At 47.7% G+C, this 23,373-nt stretch overlaps 1 protein-coding gene across 1 annotated transcript in view; it reads left to right on the top strand.

The window, feature by feature from the left end:
- ARID1B (AT-rich interaction domain 1B) overlaps positions 1-23,373 on the top strand; it is a 362,313-nt gene that overhangs the window by 284,399 nt on the left and 54,541 nt on the right. The window contains 2 exon segments of the mRNA XM_037520620.2: positions 10,084-10,263; positions 22,856-23,183. Coding sequence (XP_037376517.2) covers positions 10,084-10,263; positions 22,856-23,183 — 508 coding nt within the window.

Genomic DNA, 23,373 nt, shown 5'->3' with positions numbered 1-23,373 from the left:
TTGGTGGCAGGAAGGCAGTGAGCCTGCACTTGGCACTGCCCAACTCGAGGCTCCTCCCTGTGTCTCCCTCAGCAGTCCCTGTGGGGGACAAGGAAGCAAATAAACCCCAAAGACGTGGACACATGCAAGAATATCTTCTAAAAATCTTGTTCTTTCCAGTGGGCATCAGACACCTATCTGTGAAGAGGAGCCGCTGGAAGTGGGAGACCTGGGAGGTGGTGCCACCTCCTTTCACACGTGGGGACGCAGCTTTCACTGAACTGGCTTGAAAACACCAGGCAGTTATTCATAAATGTTAACAAATGCCAAGAGTACGTGTTTGCACCAGAGGAGACCAGGCTTGTCTTTGGGGCCCCTGGGACCTTGGTGTGGGGTCTGCGTCCTGACAGCTCTGCAGGCCAGGAGGCTGGTCTGGGCTCAGCTCGCTCCTAGACATCATGCTCCCTCCTAGACATCATGCTCCCTCCCTCCCTCCCCCCCTCCCTCCCTCCCGCCTGCCTCCTCTTTCACAAGGGTGACCCAGAACCTACCTCTGTTTTTTCCAGCAGGATTTAGTGTCTTGCATTGTGGAATTTGCTGTGTTGCTTGACTAGGATAAGGCTGTGCAACTGTAGGCCAAGATCAGTGTTAAAATTCCTTCCCATTTAATTTCCTGAATTCCCTGATCTGGCTTCGTCCTCTCTTTGGCATTGAACTGGATGGTTTTTGTGACATGCTATGCACTGGGCATGGTTTTCTCATGGGGGCTGTTTTGTTTTGTTTTTTTTTTAAGATTTATTTATGCGTACAAGAACTGGGGTACAGGCCAGAGGTGTGGGGGATGGTAAGAGGATTTACCAGAGACAGAGTGGGGAGCAGGACAGGCAGATTGACTGAAATACACTTTTGAGGGGAGCAGCAGGGAGACAGGAGAGGTCTGCTGCACCATGTGGGTCAGCTCCCTGGCCGGGGATCAAACTCATGGTGCAGTGGCTGCGGGTAGCTTCATAGGTTGCATCTTAACCCCATGCACCACCAGGGAGGCCCTCATGGGTGCTGTTTTGAGGTTGTGAGAAGCTACCATTGCCCCTTTAGGTGTGCAGACCCTCCATCTCCATTTCCCTGTGTACCATCTCCCCCAAATGCTCTTTAAGGCCCAAATTTACTTTTTTAATTAAATATAATTCCTAGTTTTGAGACTCTTTGAAGTACTTCTGAAGATACGTGCTATCTCCATCTTGTCCAGTGAAAAATTTTCCTTTTCCCTTCTATGTGAATTTGTCCTGTATTCAGTTCATGTCTGAAATGAAAGTGTAGTTTGGGTATCAACAACTATGTATGTCATTTCCTGTTAAGATTTTTCTTGATCCACTAAGATTTAGACCACATTCTGGATCTTTCTTTTGTATTTTACAAATAAGAGAATCTTACAAAGCACGGACCCTTATAAAGAATATTAGAAACCAGGTAAAGCATATTAATAGACCACAAATAGTACCATGTTAAATCATTTTAAAGGTCTCAGAACCCACTTTTCTAATAATAATCCAGGTAAACATTTCAGAAATGCTAATTCCCTTTTAGGCCAGTTTTCCAGTATATTTGTTTTTTGGTTTTTTGTTTTTGTTTTTGTTTATTGAGAAGAGAAGAATGTGTCTTTGGCTTAATCTTTAATACTGGTCTCACTAATAGAGACAAACGTCGCATCTTTCTCAGACCTCGCGCTCCTTACCCTGCCATGTGATGAGAACAGGCCATTAGGATTTCTGTGGAAGAGCAGCCTCAGAAACATAGCCCTGCACGTGCAGAATGAGCGTCAGGCTAGGGCCTGGCACCCCCACACACGCCTGTCTGCAGCCAGTGCTTGCATAGACTGTGGCATTCAAAAAATTACCAATTGTCATTGAATCCCTAAATTACTCAGTTGCCTTTGGAATAAACTTTTGGGCAGGTTGTGAGCATCTTACCAGGTGGTGGAAACAAGCCAGGGCTTAGGTCTTATAGCTAGAAAGACAGTGGTCATCTTATTTCAGAGGATGGTAGCCTTTTAAACATTCCACCCCCCAAAATTAAAAGCCCTAATGGGTTGATTCATCCATTGTACAAATGCTTACAGAGCTGGTGGCGTCACGGGCTTGCCCTCCAGTGGGAAACACATCACATCCCGTGCTCTTCACTGGGAGGGTCTGCCCAGGCGCTCAATGGGGATCTTGATCTGACTCCCTCTCTTTTTTAATAGGCAAACTCCGGGGAATCTGCCAAATCAGGAAGGATGCACACTGAGTCTCCTCCACTCAGAACTAATCAGTACTGTAGTTGTTGGCTGAGTGTCCCCAACCTGACAGGCTGGGTTTTTCTGAGCCAAATAATATGGCCGCCAATTATTTCTGGAACTAGCTCTCTGGAAAAGGGCAGTGTTCTCTGGAGAGTCAGATGAGTGGGGAAACTGCGGGTCATGCTGTTGGGGAGCAGGACAGGGCCTGTGGGAAGGGCTCCCTGGGGAGGGCTCCTGGAGAAGGCCATGGGCTGTTTGCCAGGCTGCAGGAGGCTTGGGGTGGGGGATGGGGGGATGGCATGGTCGCTGGGGTGGATGAACCAGTTTGGGCCTTGCAGCACTTCCTGGCTTTGCTGTGGTGAATGGTTTGTAGGGAGCCTGGCAGGGGAGCTTCATTTGGAAACTTGGAGTCATTCAAACAGGAAATAAAATGATGGGTTGTATTCAAAACCTTATGAATAATAATAAGTGTCACATGTCGTGGCTCGGTCCTGTGTGCAGACAGGAGCTGAGCACGTTATGTAACATGTACAGCCTGGGGAGGGGCACCCCGTTCCCATCCACATTTTTCAGACAAGGAAACTGAGGCTTTACTATTAATTAACTTCTCTGAGGTCACCTGACTATAGGTGGTGAGGCCAAAATCTCACCTGACAGGAAAAGTGGAGAGGGGCACAGTGGACTCCCTGGCACATGTGGAGGTGATGGCAGCAGCCCTGCTTGCTGGTCTTTTCTCCCTTGCTGTCAGCAGGAGCAGCTGCCTGCTTTGCCCTGGAGACGATTCTGGGACTATACTAGGAAATGAGGAACCAGGCCATCTCCTGAAACTGTTCCTACAGCAAAAGTAAATGTGTTCTAAATGAAGATATTTTCTTATTCATTAAGAATATGTGCTGGGTCCCAAGTCTGTGGCAGACACCTTGTGCTCCCGCAAAAAGACATGCAAAGAGAATGTTTTGAAGCGTCAGTGCAAGGTGCAGGGAGAGTTGATCACAGCAGCTGAGGTCAGCAGCACTGGACTGCTGTGCCTCAGCTGATGTGCCTGCACACTCCACACACGTGGAAGTGCCTGCTTTTCCAGAGCCAAGGGAGCCTACGGGAGCAGGAGGCCACACCAGAAGTTGGCGGGGGAGCACATTGGTTGCAGCCAGGCCGCGACAGCCTCTAAGTGTGAAAACGGTGCATTCCAGTGAGGACACGATCTAGCTCTCTGTCCTCAGGCTGCCCCCACTGGTGGGTTTGTTGTTGTTCAGGAAATGTAAACGAATGGTGTGCTGCACATAATGGAGCGGAGACTGTGGGCCCCACAGCGTGTGTGTGTGTGTGTGTGTGTGTGTGTGTGTGTGCACGTGTGAGCCCCAATTATGAATATATGAACACATACATACACACTCACCTATATCTGTTGGATCGTGACATAAAATACATTTAGCAATGAATTGTGGTTAAAAATTGCTAGAAAGTGGCCTCAGCAAATTCTGTGAGCCTTTGTCTTCATGGTTGCTGTGAAGTTTGACCGAGTCTGCATGAAGGATGCTGCTAGCACCTGACATGTGCCCATTGAGAGGGGCTGGGCCTGCAGCCATTGCCTGACCCCGAGGCCTGTGCAGAGACCTGAGGGCTGCAGGCCCCTATCGCGGTGAACACGGAGCCAGGACGGGGCTACGTTCTGAAAAGATTTATGTGACTTGTGGCCTAAGAAATGTAGCTGTGATCACGTTGAGCAACCCCGAGTAAGCGTCGGTTTTTTGAACAAACACTGTGGATAGAGGAGAGATGGAAGGACAGGATTCGGAACTTGGGGGAAGGCACTAGCCCTAGATAGGAGATTTCCTTCTTCCAAAGGGGCAAACCCGCAAGGGTGGGGCATCCAAGAGGCCTGGGGGTGGGAGGGCAGCGCTGCCCTTGCCTGTGGCTAGAGGTTAGTTGTTGACATGAGGTCAAGGCCTGGAGAAAGGGAAACAGTGAACTAACCCATCGGAAGACCTGACAAGATGAAAGGACTCCTGTCCTCTCCGGGACTCAACGTGATGCAGGGTCTTCAGCTTCTGGGAAGGTCCTCTTTGCTGGTCATTCTTGTCTTTCTCGTGTGTGTGGCTTCTCAAGTGAGTCCCGTTAGGCTGACTCAGTCTCCTAACATGGTGCTCGCGGTGGCTGAGTCAGCCTCACCGGGACTTCTTCCAGGAACCTCCCCATGCAGGCCGAAGGCACTGGCTCTTATTTCGCCACATCCTTATTTTTAGTTGTTTGTGGGGTGTCTGTCTCCCCCACTAGAACAAAAGCGCCTCGAAGACAGACACGGTCTCTTATGCTCACATGCCCAGCACCTGCCGCGCTCCTGACTCCCAGCTCAGTTGCTCGGTACTTTCAGCGCCTCGGTTCTGCTGACTGATGGGCTGCGGGTTCCTCAAGACAAGGATCGCATTGTGGGTTTTTTTGATGCTCTCGTTCTTACCACAGTTCCATGAATGTCAGAGTAAAATTGGGACATGCTGGGAGTGTAATACTGTTGTGGATTAAGTTACCCGTTTGATAGCTTAAGTCAGGACTCGCACAGTGAGTGAAGGGCCCAGAGTGTCACTAAAAAGGCAGTAGTGATGCCTTTGTACAGCACCTTTCTAGCATTTTCCAATTTAAAAGCACTCTTACACACATTTTTCTAATATGACTCTCAGAACAGCCGTGTGAGCCAGAGCAGGAGCCCCAGGTCCCCTGTATGAGGCAGGAGGCCGTTCTGGCCCACAGCTGACCCCGGGCAGCCCTGCACACACCTTTTCTCTAGAATATCGCTTCTGTTCTGCTAAAAAAAGCAGTTCTGGTTCTTTAAATCAGACGTATTCCTCTCATTGTCTGGACTATAGAGATACAAGTATTAGTGACTGTGTACACAGCTAGTGAAGGAATCAGAAATAACAGCTGATCATGTGATATACCACCTATGGATTTATGTTATGAGTAAAATGTATAAATTATATTTTGAATTGAAGTTCCTAAGATGTTTCAGTAACTCTTTATATAATGTCAGTAATAATTAACTTAGTACTCTTTTCCAAAGTTTGAATTTTGCCCTGTGAGATATCTGCTTGGGACATATAATTCCACAATATACCTAGTAATGCAATATATTTTTAGAATGTATAGGAAATTCATTTGATATTTTCTAAATTTTCCTTACTAAAAAGTTGGGTTTCCTAAACTCAGATGACTTTTACCTAGAAAAATGTCACGCCCACCCCCCAAAAGCTTCATTCTTTCAGCTGACAGTTTTTCTATTCAGAAACTGCATTACAGGTTGTCAATTCATAATAACCTCCTAGAAGGAGCAAGATACATACAAATGTGTCACCATGAATGTGCAGCATATTGGTGGTTGAGATTTGATTTTAGGAAACATTTAAGATTTATTTCATACATGTGAAACCAAAAGAAAGAATACCCCAAATAAATAGCCATGGAAATTAAACACCTGAATTAGATTTCTCCTAGGAGAAAAGAGTGATTACTCATATCCCAGAGAACTGGAATGAGGTGCCCTGCAGTTACCGGGAGTCTTTCCCTTCCCATTGAACAGATGAGGACCCTGAGCCCAGCAGGCTGTTAGTGCCGCACGGCATGTGTGGACGGCCAGGCCTGATGCCCTAGCTCACGGCGCTTGCTGCCTTGGCAGATGGCCTCTCCTGCTTCCGTTATTTCCATATTTATTAATAGCAATAGCTGATAATTTTTGAAAGCGCACTGTGTCCCAGGCACGGCTGTGCTTACATGTAGTCTCTCATTTATCCCCATCAGGTAGCTAGAACTGTACCCATTTTACAGATGGGGAAACAATTTGTACACAGAGTGAAAAGTAGAAATACTCCCCTTTTTTAGCTATACCTTCTAATTTTTCATCAGTTTGTTTAGATTAAGACAACATTCTGTAACCTTTTAAAATGCAGTTACATCCATAATAGACAACTTTTTTTTAATTATTTTTGTGGTTTTTTTTTAAGATTGATTTATTCATACAAGAACTGGGGTACAGGCCAGAGTTGTGGGAGATGAGAGGATTCACCGGAGACAGTGGGGAACAGAACAGGCTGGTAGACAGACGTATGCTGCTGAGGGGAGCAGCAGGCGAGGGAGGAGAGGTCTGCTGCGCCATGTGGGTAGCTCCCTGGCTGGCTAGGGATCGAACTCACACTGCAGAGGCTGTGGACAGCTTCACAGCGCTGTGCTTAACCCCCTATGCCACCAGGGAGGCCCATGGACAACTTTTTAGCAGAATTCCCTCTGGCATTTAATTGTGATTCTTTGTGTCCCTTTACCTACCCCCATTCTGAGCTTCTTACTAAATGTTCGACCTATGATAAGAGAAAAATAGAATCAAACACAATTTATAAAATATCCCTGAAAGGTTACCGAAGCCCCTTCGCCTTTAGAAGAAGACTTGGTGATAGCAGCTGAGCTATACCTATCCTTGTCTCTTGGAATCTGATAAACAAGTACATGCATTCCACATGTTTAAATTTTAAGACATAGAAACAAAAACTAGCATGCTTATTCCCACTGTGTCTGAAGCTGCATCAGAAGATGTGGGATATTCAGCAGACCGGCTACTTGTGGTGGTTCATAGGCCAGGAAGTTACCATAATCTCACCTGTGTATGCCACATTACAGATTCAGAACTTGCACATGTTCTTTTTGTTGATCTCACAACCTCATCTTCATTTTAAGGTGAGGAAACTGAGCCTCAGGGAGGTGATGTCTTGTCTCAGATCGGAGAGTTCAGTTCTGTGCGCATGATGGTGTGTCTGTCTACCTGCTGTCTCCCTCCCTGGACTCTGAGCTCGGCACATCTGGGCTGTGTGTAGGCCTGTTCTGATCACAGCTCAGAAAGCAGTTGGGGAAACTCAGTCCCCTCCTTCTTTTGCTGTCCTGGGGGTACACCATGAGGGGTTTCACCAAAAAGACAAAACAAGATTTCAGGAAGCTCAAAAAGGGGTGCCATTGTAGAGGCACACAGAGAACAAAGTTAGCTTTCCAGCTTCAACTCCTAGGGAAGGAGGTGGGTTCCAGACCCCAGAGAACCCTGTCCTGGAGCTGGGAATTGATGCTGCGGTGTGTTCCATTTGAGTTAGCTTTAACATTCTACCTCTTTTAAGGCCTTTTCACAAATTTGGTTTTCTGCAAAATATCAGTCGTGAGAGGAGAGAGTTCAAGTGGAATGTGGCATATGTATTGTCAAAGACTAAGTAAATAAAAATAAAAAAATGCCTTGCCAGGTAATAATTGCTCGAGATCTTTTGAATAAGCCTAAGCCTTCAGAAGGTGTCCAAGAGTCAGTGATAACTGAGGATATCAGTTTCTAAGTTCTAAGTCCTTCAGCCTGGACCCTGTGATGGCCGAAAGGAAATGTAATGCTAATCAAAGGACCTGTGTTACTTTCCTTACCTAATAGTCATTCTTTCAAGGAAAGAAGGAAAAACCCAAACAGGCTGTACAGAGTTGAAACACATTTTTTATTAAACAGGACTGTTTGAAACTCATGAGAATTTTATAGTAAACCCTAGATAAATATTTCATGTAACATCTTAAGATGCAATCATTTATAGTAATTTTAGTGCTCTGATTTCTGTTTGTTTTCAGATCTGGAAAAGCAAACATTTTCTCTGATGATTTATATCTGGGGGCTGGCAGTTGAGTCCAATTTCCTAGGCTGATCTTTATAAATAAAGGAAATAGAATGATAAGAACACTCTGCTTATCTTTGTGATATGTCTCTCTTTAGACAGAAGCGCTGTTTAAAGGCTCTTTTCCATCACTGAAGTGTAAACCTTGGCTGTAGCAATTGCCCCGTCCCATCTGACCCCCAGGTTCAAGCTGACCTTGAGCTCAGCATCCTCTTCCCAGGGGAGCCTCAGCAGATTCTTCTCTGGAGGCTCATGCTCCAGGTTCTTCTGTGTAGTAAGCAGAAGCCTGCCAGCTGAGCTCTGCACTCTCCAGCGTTCTAGAACCTTCCCCTGACACAGCCAACTCTCACTCACCCAAATTCCCGGGTTTCTGGGAGTTGTATTCAATCTTGCTTGTGTGTTGGTAGCTTTTCCTTAGCTGCTGATCTTGATTGGGGTATTCTTTGTCCAAGTATACCCCAAGCTGAGTGCTTCTCGGCTCGTTCTGCATTCTCACCCATTTGCCTGAACTGCTCACGTGTGGATGGACCTTGGCTTCCTAGTTCTGCCTCGTGTGTAGATGGATTTCATGTCCGCTGGAGTAAATGCCCACTGAGCGCCTGCCCTGGTGCTCAGCCCTGTCGAGTGCATGAGCCACTTAATATTGCCTATTCAGAAGTAGTCTGTGATACATGCCAGGTGCCAAGTGCTCACAGGGCACTGAGGTGCGGCTGTTTGTATGCACACATCGCCCAGCCCTCCAGGAGCTGCAGTTCCTATGGGAAGAGAGAGGTGAAGGGAGCCAAGAATCAGATACAATGATGTGGTACATATACACCATGGAATATTACTCTGCAATCAAAAAAGATAAACACATGCAATTTGCAGCAACATGGATGGCGCTGGAAGGGATCATGCTCAGCGAAATAAGCCAGAAAGAAAAAGAAAAATACCAGATGGTCTCACTCATAGCAGGAATCTAGAAAACTTAAATAAGGGACCAGGAAAAGGAATAACTATAAGAAAGAAAATATCAAAATCAACAAACAACTATGAACCAGAGACACTCTATGGGGGTGGGGGCGGGGAAAGGAGGAATTGGGGTCAAAATAAGGGGGTTGTAATTGTATGGGGAATATAAAAATAAAATTTAAATTAAAAAAAATAAGGGACCAGGAAAAAGACTAATTAATACAAAGTAAAAATCAAAATCAACAAGCAACTATAAACCAGAGACACACTATGGGCGGGGAAGGGAAGGGGAGAGGAAGGACTAGGGTCAAAATAAGGGGGGGGCGCAATTGTATGGGGAATATAACCAAAATGATATTGTATACATTGTGCAAAAATGAAAAATGATGCAAGAATTATATAAAATAAAATATTAATTAAAAAAAGAATTTAAATCACTAAAAATGATTAATTATAGATGACTAAGTAAATGGTTAAAGTAGTAAATTATAGAAATATACAAATATGTATATAGACAAGGAAATGGATTTTCTTATGTAAAACTTGCTACATGATACATTTATTGTATATTATATTACATTGTATATTATATTAAATAATAGGCTAAACTTAAAAAAAAGAATCAAATAAAATGACTACAGGTTATGAAAGTGCTGTGAAGGGAAATGAGCGAGAAACTGTCACAGGAGGTGTCCCTGCACTTAGGGGTCAGGAAGGACCTGGAGGGGAGGCACCCTTAATAGGTGGAAGAACATTCTAGAAGTGGGGAGAGGCGAGAAAAGGAGAAAAACAGCCCTGTGTGGGGCAGAGCTGAGGGTTGCCCGGAGCTTGAGAGAGGGGTGGGAGGTTCAAGGGGCCAGAGACTCACGTGAGACAGGGACGCAGCAGAGGCGCATGTGCACAGCCTGCAGAACAGGGGCGCTTGCAGTGAAGGGTCTGAATGCTTCCTGTTGCTTTTCTAGGGAGCACACCCCTGTCCATGAGGTTAAGGTTACTCCCCTCTTCCGCTACCGCTAGTTCAACTCCACCTGCCATTGGGTTCCCAGGAATCTAATGAGAGTTCGGAGTCAGGACTGAGCCATCCAGGCACTCCCAGGTCTCCTCCTGGCTTTGAGGTGTCTTCAGCCTCTGGCCACCCACCTTCCACACAATTCCATGCCCATTTTTGTCACCTGCATTTATATATTTCATTTATTTCCCACTTAGGTTTTATGGCAGGCACACAGAGAAACGCTCAGCTGTCTCAGTATGGACCTCAGCAGACAGGACCATCCATGTCGCCTCATCCTTCTCCCGGAGGCCAGATGCACCCTGGAATCAGTAGCTTTCAGCAGAGTAACTCGAGTGGGGCTTACGGTCCACAGATGAGCCAGTATGGACCACAAGGTAAAAAAGCTTCTCCAAAATGCACCGCAGTAGGTTGTAGAGATTTTGTTATTGTTAGTCCTTCAGGATCATACTATGATGAACGTCTTTTACGATCCTGCAGTTTGTGACCTGACAGGTGTGTGAGCTTCCTGCACACCCACAGCCCCTGCACTGCCCACAGTGCCGGGGAGAGTCCCAGGCAGCGTCCATGGCCCTGACCAGCGCTCTCCACGTGCTTTAAGGCTGCAGGATGGATCCTTGTTTCTGTGATGTGCTCGCTGAGAAGGACACACGTCCTGTCCTCAAAAAGTTTCTGGTTAGACTTGGGTTTCATGGTATTGCATTCTGCCTCCCGCCCTCCGTGATCCCTGGGGAGGCCATGCTCAGTACTCAGAGGGTGTCCTCCACCACGTCTTCATGGACAGTTCTCATTTCCCATCACCACCAGCCTTGCTTTCAGAGACAGGACAAACCCTGAAATGGAGACCTGTCTTTCAAGAAGGAAGCTAAGGGAAGAGCAGAGAAATGAATGGAAGCAGGCCAGCATGCACTGCATACAGTCTGCTTCCTAGAAGCTGGCAGATGTTTTGGCATATACAACATAGAATCCTTTCATCAAGGTCTAGGCTGATAAAAGTCCCTTTTCCCTCTAAGTCCCTTTTAGCAACAAGACATTTGAATTTAGCACCTTCTTTATATTTGATTATTTTAACTAGACATTAATGGTTGGTTCACAGAGAATGACACAGTCTGGCACAATTCCCACTGTCCTCACTTCTGAGAAGACCAGGAACATTGTAGGTGAAGATGCTGAGTCTACCAGGAAGCTGTAATTGGAGGCTTACCATCCACAGCACCTGGGTCTCTTGTGGGAAAGCCTGACACTTCTGGAGATGTTTGCAACTGTAGCAAACCAGGCTCTCCTGAGGCTGTTGAGCTTCTCCAGCCATTGGGTGGGCGCCAGCATGAGGTGGGAGCTGGCAGCCTCTAGGCTCTGTAACCACGACCCCAAGATCAGCCTTCTCTCCCGGCACTTCGCAGTTTGAAAACTGAGTTATCAGGGTGTTGTCTTGGTTTTTGAAGGTCCCTTTCTGAGGGAACTTAAGCACCTCAACACTACCATTGTTTCCCTGGCCTTCCGTTGCTTTGTTATGTTACATTCTAGCCAGTTCTGTTTTTAGGGGGACTCAGAGCCGTCAGAACCAGAATGTAGAACCGCCCGTTCCTGCTGCCTTGGTCTAGGCACGTGTCAGGTGGCGGGAGACTAGCCGCCTGAGCCCCTCCACGCGTGCCGTGCGTGGCTTTCCATGGCGTTCGTTCTCGTGAACCCTGGGCGTTAGGTCCCAAAAGACAGTAACCTCTGCCCTGCTCCCCATGAGCCCCAGATCACCGGGACTCTTGGCCGTCTGCACCTGAGCTGAGCAGGACATGCGTCCCTGGGCCACTGAGTGCCCACCTGCCGGTACCCCCTGGGCATGGTGCGCATCTTAAACTGGGCTTCACTAGCTTTTGTGAAGAAAAGAAAACTTTCAAGAGACTTCTGAAGGCAGTTTTCAAGTTGTGAAGTGCACAGAAAATGTGGACTTTGGCCCAGAATGTAACTGAGACAGTCTGAGCCTTGTTCTTGCATTGGGGGCTACCTGGAGTTCAGGACTTACCATGACTGTACTGAGGACGGGTGTGACCTTGTGGGGTGGGCTCTGCATGCTCAGGTGCTCCGCCTTAGCCTCCCCGCTCTGCCTGCTCCTCGCCCCTGGGGCCCAGCCAGCCTGGGAGTCCTGGAACTAAGTCAGGAAGCACTTCCGCTTCCCACTTGCACTCAGGAAGCGATTTCCCGTCGGCTGAAGTCAGCCAAGGTGATTTCTATAGGATAGATTTCATTTTTGAACAAGACCTGTTTTCCAGGTCATTGAACATTGATTCCTGACTGTCGAGCACTGACTCTGCGGGGCTCTCCCGTCCGCGCTGCTGTGTGTGCTGGGGAAACGGCTGACTCTCGAGTTACTTTCCTCTAGAAAGTGAACATGTTAGACTGTCACCTTAACGCTACTGCTCTCAGGTCTGCATTTGGTTCCCCCCCAGAGCCTTTGAAGTTAATGCCGCTCACCAGTCCAATGCACGAGGACACTCAGTCAAGCCAGGGGTCTCTGGCATGGGTTGGCTTCCAAGGCGTCCAGTTGGTGTTAGAAACCATGTCAAAGAAGGATAATCCTTTCCATAGTCAGTGCTTTCCCACTTGGGGACACTGTGGGCGCCGTCTGCTGGGCTCCTTGACTGTCCGATGCTGTGTGTTTAACATCAGGGTCCCCCTGTTCTCTGTGCTCGGGTCAGAATCGTTGGCCTTTCCTCCTGCGTTCTCCTCGCCTCAGTAAACACTGACCTGGGAACAGGGATGCCGCAGCTCAGCATCCCTGTGTGCGTCCTTTTAAACAGGGACCCAGATGAAGGAGATATAGATGAATCCACAGATCTATATGATATGTAAAGATAGATAATTTTACTTCCTTCTCTTAATTATCTGCTCAGATTATTACTAAAACATCCAGCTTGCATCTTCATGTCACGCATTCGATGTCCCTGGAGCGTGGCTTGTGCGGTGACCCACACGGGCCAGTCGGCTCGACTTCTGTGTTACTGACTCAGCGATTTCCTTCTGCATTTGCGCTTTCTAAGAGAGCTCGGGGGAGAATACTTGCTACTCTCCTTTGGTAACCATTTTATTTGATGACCATTTTATTGTCAGGAGCAGCGACTCCAAAATTGTTATTAGTAATAGCAACCAACATTCCTTAAGTGTTTCTGTGGCCTCAGTGCTACTCTGATCAACTCCCCAGCCCTCACAGCGCGGCGTATGATAGGTGGGTGCTGTTACTGCTCTTCTTAACAGATATGTGACTGAGGCACAGAACCATAAGCAGCTTTACCTGCACACACAGTGGCCGTGCTGGCTTTCAAATTCAGGCAGACTCCCTTGGTCTCTTAATGAACGGGAAGCCCATCACATTATCCTCATTTTGCAAATGAACAGGTTAAGTACTTTATCACGATCCCAGAGCTGGTGAGTGACAGAGCTGGGTTGGTGCCCACTCATGGCGTCACTGGTGTGTCATTCCCCAACCCTGAGGTGACCCTGCTGGCTGCCCACTCATCCATGGAGCTGCCAGCTAAGCAAACTACTTGCCTTCAAGAAGCAAGGATCATTTTAGACACGCGGACTTGGGAATCCATCAAAAAATACTAAAGGGGTTGAGGGGAACATTTCCTACAAAGTTAAGAAGGGGAAAATATTAGAAATAAATATTAGTACTGTAATATTTGAATTATTAGATGAACGAATAGGCTGAAATCTACCGAAATGTGTAAAAATGTTTGATTACAGTATATTTTATAAATAGCATTTTTCTGCCTTCAAGCAAGCACATATAGTAACTGCCCTTACAACTGCCCCTGATGCCAGGAGAGGGGACCATAGGGCCTGGCTTTAATAAATAGAAAGAAATTATATAATTGACATGTTAATTGTTAATAATTTTGTATGGGAAAAGCAAGCAGATACCAGTTTCATCTCCAGACCTTTATATTTCTTCAGAAAAGAAGACTCTCATTGTTTCTTGTGTTCTTTAGGCCTGTGTCACACTGACTATCCACAGGTGGCTCTTGCATGTTTGTTACTATTGCAAAACATGAAGGTCCAACCTCAGTTTGCCATGAATAAGCTGTTTTACCTCGGGCAATGAAGGATTCTGAGATTGATTCCCCTAGTTACCACGCAACTGTATGCCACGTCCAGGCCCCACAAGGCTGCCCCGGTCGAGAGCATACCTAGCCCTGGTTTTATGTCTCAGTGTGTGCAGCATGTGTCTTTGGAACAGGGGCTTTGGAAGTTGGTGAGTCTGATGAGTCATTTCTACATTACTTGGTAAAAGGTGTTTTTCACAAGCGTGTAAAGGTTTCTTCTCCAAGATAAATTAGATGTCATCTGAAATCTTCCTTTTCCCTTCATTCATTAGAATATTTTCCTCCTAAATTCAGTAGAGGCAACTCTAAATGATATTCAGGTGAAATGGATGCAGTACCAAAAGAGTGAATTACACATTAATAAAATTACAATCCTCTCAATTCCAGAGGAAGGTCATAGAGATGTCAGCAGTTGGTGGCCCATGTTGCGGTCCTTCAGAAGTCCCAGCTTTAATAAATAGTGTCACCCTGACCCAGGACTTGAGACTCTGCTCTTGTAAATCCAGAACCTCAGCCATATCATGAATGACACTAAATGCAGTCTCTCTCCTGCAGGAGTGAGGTGTGCCTGCCTTGTGGATTCACTTCTGAGCACACTTCCCCTGGGCGTTCTTGCTCTTTGGCTTCATATGACTGGTTTCTGTGCTGGTCATTTTCCTCTATAGCTTGCTTTTTTTTTTTTTCTGTAACAGGTTGTAATTACTAGATATGTTTCCAGCTTCCTGTTATCTCAGCCTGTTTTTTATGGTTAAATTATCAATGCCGGGCAAAAGTGCATGTTCTGCACTGTTTTGTTGTGAAAGCTATATGCTAAAGCTGCTAGCTAACATTAGCAAAAACAAACTGAAGTAGATCAATTCATGGCAAAAGGTAGTTATGCAGTCTTCTTTTTTAGTCTCAAATTTAACCTTCCAGTTATAAAATTGAAGCATGACTATTCTTAAGGGACCGATAAGCATCATGATTTTATCAAAACTTGGGAATTAGCAAAGAAGTAAAGGAAAACTTAGAGCACAAGTGAACTTACAAATATTTAAAGAAATTTAAAATAATAAAGCAACGTTTATTTTGATCATTGTGAAGCTAAGTATTTTCCTTTGCTAAGCATGCCAGCGATACTGCAGTGCGTGACATTGTAGGGTAAGTGAAGTTGGTCAGGCTTTTGCACCATTGGGCTCTTTGGCTATCACCTGCGGCCTTGAATGCAGAAGGCACTTGGGAGTGTGGATGCGGGGCAGGCATGCCTGATTATGCACACCTGCATTATGGTGTGGGCATGTGTGAGTGGGCACACCTGAGCCTAGAGGCTGAGTCTATAAGAGCAGCGTCACTCAGACATGGTGGGACAGCTGCATAAGAAAGGGATCACAAGAGAACGCCAGAGAGAGCCCAAAGAGAAAGAGTAAAGATTCACTGGGGGCTGGGAGGTCCCCTGGCCCCTCAGCTTCCCTGCCTTGTCAGCCTGCAGGCTTGCCCCACAACACTTGGTGTAGAAAGAACATTAAAGCCTGAAAAAGCCACCGAGGGGCCCAGGACGCAACTTTATCCATCTGCCCGAATTGTAATGAACCTGCCCTGTGCCTGCTGGCACGACAGACATCCACTCACGTTGCTGAAGGACCACGTGCCTTGTCCTGTGGACAGTCAGTGACGGGTCCTGATCACACAAGCATGGACAGCGGCGTAGAAACACAGGCAATGATGTGCAGCTTTGTTGTCTGCTAAGGTGACGTTTCCCGGGGCTCAGAGCTCAATTTTTTCAAATGTCCGTTTAAAAGAAACAACCTGTTGAATCACATCTTACAAATCTGTCAGTAACAGTGTCCTCTCCAGGGTTTCCTCCAGCCCAGGTGATGCAGATCAGAGCTGCCCCAAACCCGCCCGCAGTGGGGTGCCCTTCCCTGCACCTGTGTGCCCCGGCCACCCTCAGCCCAGGGAGGGGGCCTGGGTGTTCTCGCAGTGGGTCACGAGGGTGATGTCAGACTCAGAGATGCTTTGTTACCCCTGAGATTTCACTGTGTTTTACTAAGTTGGGCTCTGGAGTAAATACCTTCTGACACTTCTTATGTCAGTGCTTGCTTTTTTCTTGACTCAGAAACTAAGGTGAATATTGGCACATTGTGAAAGTAAGAGCAGGTCATGTGACTCAACAGGCGAAGAGAAGGTGCTCTCCCTGGACAGAGCATTGTCTTATCGTTAATGCCAGAGCAGCATCTGCCTGTGCCCTGACGCTTTCAGCACAGGCAGCCCTCCCCGGCAGCCCCGACAGTGCTTGGACACTCTGACTTTATGCACAATGAGGAATCACCAAGATGGGTTCTCCGTTAACTGCGTCTTTCTGTTCTGCCAAGATTCCGTTTTTTCTTATCAACATTATAAAAACAGAACATTATTCAAGGACTTTCTATGCTCATTGTCAGTGTCCAATAATACTTAATATAATTTCCCCCCACAGCACGTGACATAATTTTGGATCATACCCTCTTTATAGATGAGGAGACTGAGTTTAGGAGAGATGCACACACAGACAGGGATGCCTCTGCTCCCGACGGCCTGTGTCTCTTCTGCGACCACTGTCTTGCAGGCAGACGTAGGTCGGGCATGCCCGGCCGTCCTGGGCTTGTGCACATCAGTCCCCCCACTGCCACCCTTCTTCCCCCCTCCCTCATTGTCGTATTCGGCAGCGCATGGCATTGTCCAGATTCATCTCTGCCTGCCTCCTGCATCCGAAAGAGCACGTTGTGCCTTTGTCCACTGCTGGCTGCCCGCCGCTGGCACACAGCTGGCACACAGCTGGCACAGAAGGGGCTTTGAGGAGCTGTTTTTTAAACAACATAGAGGTTGGTCCTGAGATGCTGGTGCCTTTGGACCTGCCGTGACCTTGATGGCCTGGAGTTGGCGACTCAGTGCTGGAGGATTATCTTTGGGCAGTGGAACTATAGGCCATTTCTGTTGTTTCTCTGTGTGCTCCCACATGTCTGTGCTGAGCTTGTGTTCCTGTGGTTGCGGTGTGATTAAATTTTTCAAGGAGTTAATATTTGCATATGAAACAAACTTCCAAAAGTGAAACACTGCAGTCATTCTGCAAGGAAAGGTCCTCCCTCCTTCTACACTTAGGATAATAATGTTATGCTTACATGTACTGAAGACTCTTTAAAATGCACATTGATCTACAAAAATATGGTGCCTTGCCAGTGTAAAAAAACAGCCCCTGTTCCCATAAATAGTTGGATTTAATGCAGTTTGGGGAAAATCAGCTTTCATTTTGAGCTTATACTCATTGCCTTTTAACTAGCCTGTAGTCTCCCTCCCCAGGCAGAGCCTACAAGGACAAGCTCATGCCACAGGCCTGAGAAGAAGGTAGAGTCAGGCAGCTTTTGAAAAATAACTTCTTTTTTAAGCACTAAAAGACTTTTAAGCACTGAAAGAATTACAGAAACCAGCAAATGAGCACATGAAAAATGTTTGAAATCATGTACTGTTGGGGGATGAAAATTAAAGCCACGGTGGCATCCACTGCACATCTGTTGGAACAGCTACCATTTGTTTTTGTTTTAATTTGACAGTGTCAAGTGCTGACAAGGGTGTGGAGCATGTGGAACTCTAGTATGTTTTTAGATGGAGGGTTTTTGTTTGTTTGTTTGTTTGTTTGTTTCAAATTAAACAAGTGCTTGACATGCCCAGCACTTGACATGCCCAGCAGTGTTTCACTTCCTCAGGCCTTACTGAGAGGAATGAAACAGATGTCCACATGGAGAGCTGTGTCAGATGATTTTATTTTAGTAGCTTTATTCATCATCCCCAAAAACTGGACAAAGCCCACATGCCCAGAGTGGAATACTACTCAGCAGTAAAAGGGAATGATATAGGCGATAGCAAGGATGACTTCAAAAATATGATGCTGAGTGAAAGGCGCCAGGCACAGGCGCTGCCTGCGGGGACAGCCATGTGACACCGTGGACAAGGCAAATTAAAACTGTCGGAACAGAAACCAGATCAGTGTTCACCAGGCAGCAGGCATGGGGTCAGGCTTGACCACAGAAGGGCATCTGTTTGTCATAATAGAAATAGTCGTGCCTTCACTCTGCGGTGGGTATGGGTCGTGTCCATTTGTGGGAGTCTGTAAGTTCTGTCTCAGTAAGCATGACACAATCACATGCAGCAGACCGCTATGGGAAGTGGTGAACACCACTGGCCAAATAAGACACAAGCATATGTCGCTCTAATTCACGAATATATTTGCCCCAGCTTAGAGTTTATTATACGTTTCCCTGCCCAGGGCCAGTATCCGCCCTCTGGCTGGCACCCCAGGTCCTCTGCCGCCACCTGGGGGAGTGACCCAGAGCATTGCATGCATCGGTCATGCTCGTCAACTTTGAATGATTAAAATTGAACAGCAAAACTTGATGTGCGAGGAGAAACATTTGCTAGTTCCACAAAAGCAGAAAGCTTGGGATATTGATGATAACAAGCAAATTTAAATATCCCAGGGGCAGGCTGGGAGTTATTTGTCAACCTTCTCAGATGACAATGGTGGCTTGCATAGTCTAGCTCCTGCTTCCTCTCTCTGCTGCTTGACGGTAACTCCTGGTGGGTTGAAATCTGAATTCATTTGGTGACCAATTTTCCAGAGCTGGTGTGCCAAGATGAACCCACTTGAAAACTGTGGGCTCTCGGACTTGGCTGCAAGACCCGTCCAGCTGAGGTGGGCTGGCCCAGCATCTGCTGCCTGCATTGTGCTTAATGCTGGATCCATCTGTTTTCTGTCAAGGCGAGTGCCAACAAATTACTAATCTATTAGAGAAACATGGAAATAAGATTGCACTTCCCATTCCTGGTTTTTTCTCTCATATTTTGCTTGGCTTATATATTTGGTTTTTGTTTATTTTTGAGGAGAAAGATATGGTATCGAGTAGGCAAGAGGGAGCGGGCATGGATCATTTTTCACTCCATCCGCATGTTTTTAGAAGATGGCAGAGAGAAGATCCCATAGTGGTCACTGCCAATGCCATGATGGTCATGACAGTGGGGCAGCAGCTTTCATGTATTAGGTAACCGAGGTTGGCCTTGTGCTCTTGCTTTCTACCTGTCCCCATGGTTATCTTATGTAACAGATGACAAAACTGGTCATCAAGAAGGTTCAGAAGCTTGTCCAGATAACACCACTAGGACATGTCGGAATCGGTGCTGAAGCCCAGGCTGGAGAGCCAGGCTTCCGCCCTTACCCTCATGGAGCCTTAGAAGCCATGTTTATCCAGACGTGTGAGCGTAATGAAGAAAGTCTTTAATATTTCAAGGAGAAGAAAAGGAGGCTTTGAATTCTGTCTACCAAAAAGAGGCCCCTGTAGCTCAGGCAAGGACCCTTAATATGTGCCTTTGAGTGCCAACTCGTGGGGTCAACCCAGCTGGTGGAGGAAGAATTGAGGGGCCCGGCACCTGACGTGCCTTCTAGGTGGGAAAAGGATGGGCATGGGGCACGGGGACCAGACGCCTCTGTCATGTCTCCCCACGGTGTTCTTTAGCTGCAGGTCCTGCCTGCAGTCAGCGCAGGGCCACAGGCTCTCTGCTCCAGCTGCAGGGAGAGGTCCAAGCTGTCTGAGCCTCCCTCTCTGCTCAAGGGCACGGCGCGAGCCGCCTGCAGCAACCACATCTAAGTGTCAGTTTCTTTTATTTCCTTCGAAAGCAAAGGGTACATATGTTTTTACTAAAGAAGGTTTCTTACCAAATGAGTCACTCTTCAAGTTTTGGGGTGGTGGAAACTAGCCACCGAGTAATAGCGGGAATATGTGAGTTAATTACATGCGCACTCACACTATGAATGAGTGTTTTTGTTTTTAATGAAAGCCAGAGCCGAAAAGAAGCACTCTGTTTCTCTGATATTGTCAGATAATCTGGAAGTGAGGGGGTGGGAGGTCACTGGGGTTTGGAGGAGTCTCAGTTCCTGCTCATAAAGTCCTAAGAGTAATAACCAGCAGAGCCCAGCAGGATACCCAAGGCTCTGCGCTCCCCAGGGTGCATGTGGGCACCTGCCGAGGGTGTGGGAGACCCAGAGGCAACTGAAGAATCTGAAAAGTCAGTGTTTTATCTTTTTCTTAAGAGCAGTAAGTTTGATCATATCTGCAAAGGCACAGAGGTGGGAGGTGGACTACATTTGAGGAAACACCATAAAAGGCTGACCTGGAGCAGCTGAGCAGCATGAGGTCACTCCTGTGGGGCCTTCCTGCTCCTTCCTTCTCCTCCTCCTGTCCCATCTCCACACCCCAGTCCTTGCAGCGATGTGCCTCCTTCTGTGCATCCTTATCAGCTTTCCTTTCACCTTCCAGGTGGTATGAGGGTCAGAGAAGCTGTAACAGGTCTTTTTGCAACAGTGGTGTGTGTCGTTAACTTGCTGCAAGATGGGTAGCAGGGGCCCACAGATTGTGGCCCACTCCGGGCCACCAACTGTTTTTGTAAATAAAGTTTTATTGGAACACAGGTGTTCCCGTTGGTGAAGCATGGAGTCTAGCTGGGCATAGTGGCAGAGTTGAATTGTGACATACACTGACTGGTCCACAAAGCCTAGCATGTTTACTGTTCTGCCCTTTAATGAAAAATGTGCCAGCCGCGGCCTATGGGACAGTGATCTCTGCATCCTGCCCAGTGACTAGTGTGCAGTAGTGAAGGTTCTCATGATGGCCTCACAGCACAGGCTCACAGCAGGTTGGCAGGCCTAGCACTCACAATTGCACACGAGAACATGGCCTCCAGTGAGTTCGGGGTGTCTCAGAGTGTTTCCCTCAACATGGAGAGGGGAGCACAGGTGTAGTCACTGGGACCTGGTCTGCACTGGCATCTGTCCAGGTTCATACCCTGGCTCCACTGCTTGTCACCCCCAACTTGAAGACAACCCCACCCCCCGCACCCCCCATGGTTTGTGCCTCAGGTTCCTATGGGACTACGTATACTTGGCGTGTGGTCTAAGTGAGTTAATACAAAGAACTGGACCTGAACTTAGTTGAAGGGCTCTTGGCTTCTGTGTGACTGACCCAATCCGGTTTCCGCTGGAGAAGCTCCTCCCCTTCAAAGTGAGCCACAGTCCAGGGTTCAGCACTTCCAGCCACACTAAACCAGGCTTCCTTCCTGGAAGGAAGCTCTTCCTTCCTTCCTTCCTTCCTTCCTTCCTTCCTTCCTTCCTTCCTTCCTTCCTTCCTTCCTTCCTTCCTTCCTTCCTTCCTCCCTCCCTCCCTCCCTCCCTCCCTCCCTCCCTCCCTCCCTCCCAGCCCTGCCCTCTCACAGTTGCCTGTGGCCTCACTGCCCTGAGTGCCCCCCTCACCTGCTGACCCACCATTCCATGGTAGCCCCCTACCATTTTCATCCCGGTTTGAGATACCTTCATACGTCACACGATTCAATCCTATCAACTTTCAGCAGACCACTGATTTCAGGCCACGCAGTGGGTGATGCAGTGTCTCTCCTCGTCTCTAGCTCCCCCAGGTCCCAGATCCGCCCCCACAGGGGCTCATTCTAGAGACCTTCCCCATCCCCCCAGTCAGACTTACTCTTTCTCCTGACTTTCCACAGGAAAGTCTTTTTGTTCTATGTTTTTTCTCTTACCCCTGCACACACACACACACACACACACACACACACACTTGAATGTCTTGAGTGCAGGAACTGAATGGTATTTAACTTTCTATTCCCTGTGTCTAGAGCAGTTATGAGGAGCTTCTTCCAGAAAGTGGTAAGGGCTGATTGAGAAACACTAAGCCATAATCCACAAGCAATTGTCTTTTTACATTTATGTCAAGTCGTTTATTGGAAGTTGGCATATTTTATTGGTCAGTTACTTGTGTTCCAGAATACGTTTGCCTGAGCTTGAATCCTGACCTACTAGCTGTAGATTTTCTTCGTTGGTAAATGGAGTCAAGTTCAGATCCATACTTCATATGCTCACTGGGGGGATGAACAAATTAATTGATGCAGAGCACTTAGCCCAGTGTCTCACGCGCCTAGCAGCCTAGCTATTATTATCTGCAATTATTGTTATGGGGTAGCATTATGTGTGCCTTTCATTTATTGGAACTTAATTTATTTGCATTCAATCAAAATATAAGGTGTGGAAAGAGAGAGGTAACGGAGCCATTGACTCGTGTGGCCGCCACAGCTGTCTGACACACTGAGCACACCTGAGGGTGCGCAGGCTGCAGTGAGAGAGCACTTGCTCATCTCACCCAGGGCCCAGCCTGCCTCCCTGGCACCTCCATCATACTGCAGAGTGCCCTGATGGTTCCCGCGACTGTGGGTGTGCACAGAACATGCACATACACAAACTGGCCCCCTTATCTGGTGCTCACCCCAAAAATAGCTAAATAAGTACAGGTCGTTCCCAGTGGTGGAGGAGTGACCAGTGCTAGACTAACATGAGTGTCCACGCGATGCCTCCTGTGGGACTTTGGGGGGGAAGTGTGTGCGGCTGGCCTGCATGTTGTCTTTCTGAGCCCTGTGTCGCAGCTGGCAGAGGTGATGTGAGATGGCAGCGCAGTCTTGGGGTGTCACCTCCAGACTGGGGTTGGCGTGGACATTCCGGTTACAATGTACAAGGTGTATGTGAGGTGTGGACGCGGCGAAGCAGCTCAGGGCCAGGCTCCTTTGCCTGCTCGTGGGTGTTTCATGACGGGCCTGGATACCCCTCCGCGGTGGTGGCCCAGTGCGGCTGGCCCCCTGTGGAATGTGCAGGCAGTAGACTTTGAGGCTACCAGGCTCATGGATGCCAACAGAGGCAGGGTTCGTAGGGATAGTGACCACCCCCCATTGTTGGATGTGATGCATGGCCAGCAGATGCTTTCACACATATTAAGTAAAAGGCTTTAATTTGTGTTTGCTTTTCATTTAGGTAACTACTCCAGACCCCCAACGTATAGTGGGGTGCCCAGTGCAAGCTACAGCGGCCCAGGGCCCGGCATGGGCATCAATGCCAACAACCAGATGCATGGACAAGGGCCAGGCCAGCCTTGTGGCGCCCTGCCCCTGGGACGCGTGCCCTCTGCGGGGATGCAGAACAGACCGTTTCCTGGAAATATGAGCAGCATGACCCCCAGCTCTCCCGGCATGTCTCAGCAGGGAGGGCCAGGAATGGGGCCGCCGATGCCCACCGTGAACCGTAAGGCACAGGAGGCAGCCGCTGCAGTGATGCAGGCCGCTGCAAACTCGGCACAAAGCAGGTATGCAGTCGGGGCGGGCGGTCTGTGTGGACGCGTGAGCACGTGCTGAGCGTGGAGCTGCCCCCGGGCCACGCAGTGGGCACAGAGCAAGCAGCGTGTGTGATTGTGCTTGGCCTACCCCTCGTGTTAAATGTGTTCTGTGCTGTGGAGGTCAGCAGAGGCCGCGTTCTGGGAGGCAGGAATCTCAGAG

The sequence above is a fragment of the Talpa occidentalis genome, unplaced genomic scaffold (genome assembly GCF_014898055.3).
Source record: "Talpa occidentalis isolate TD23 unplaced genomic scaffold, MPIMG_talOcc4v2.1 talOcc4.2, whole genome shotgun sequence".
Lineage (NCBI taxonomy): Eukaryota > Metazoa > Chordata > Mammalia > Eulipotyphla > Talpidae > Talpa > Talpa occidentalis.
This window is presented reverse-complemented; position numbering and strand designations above follow the sequence as displayed.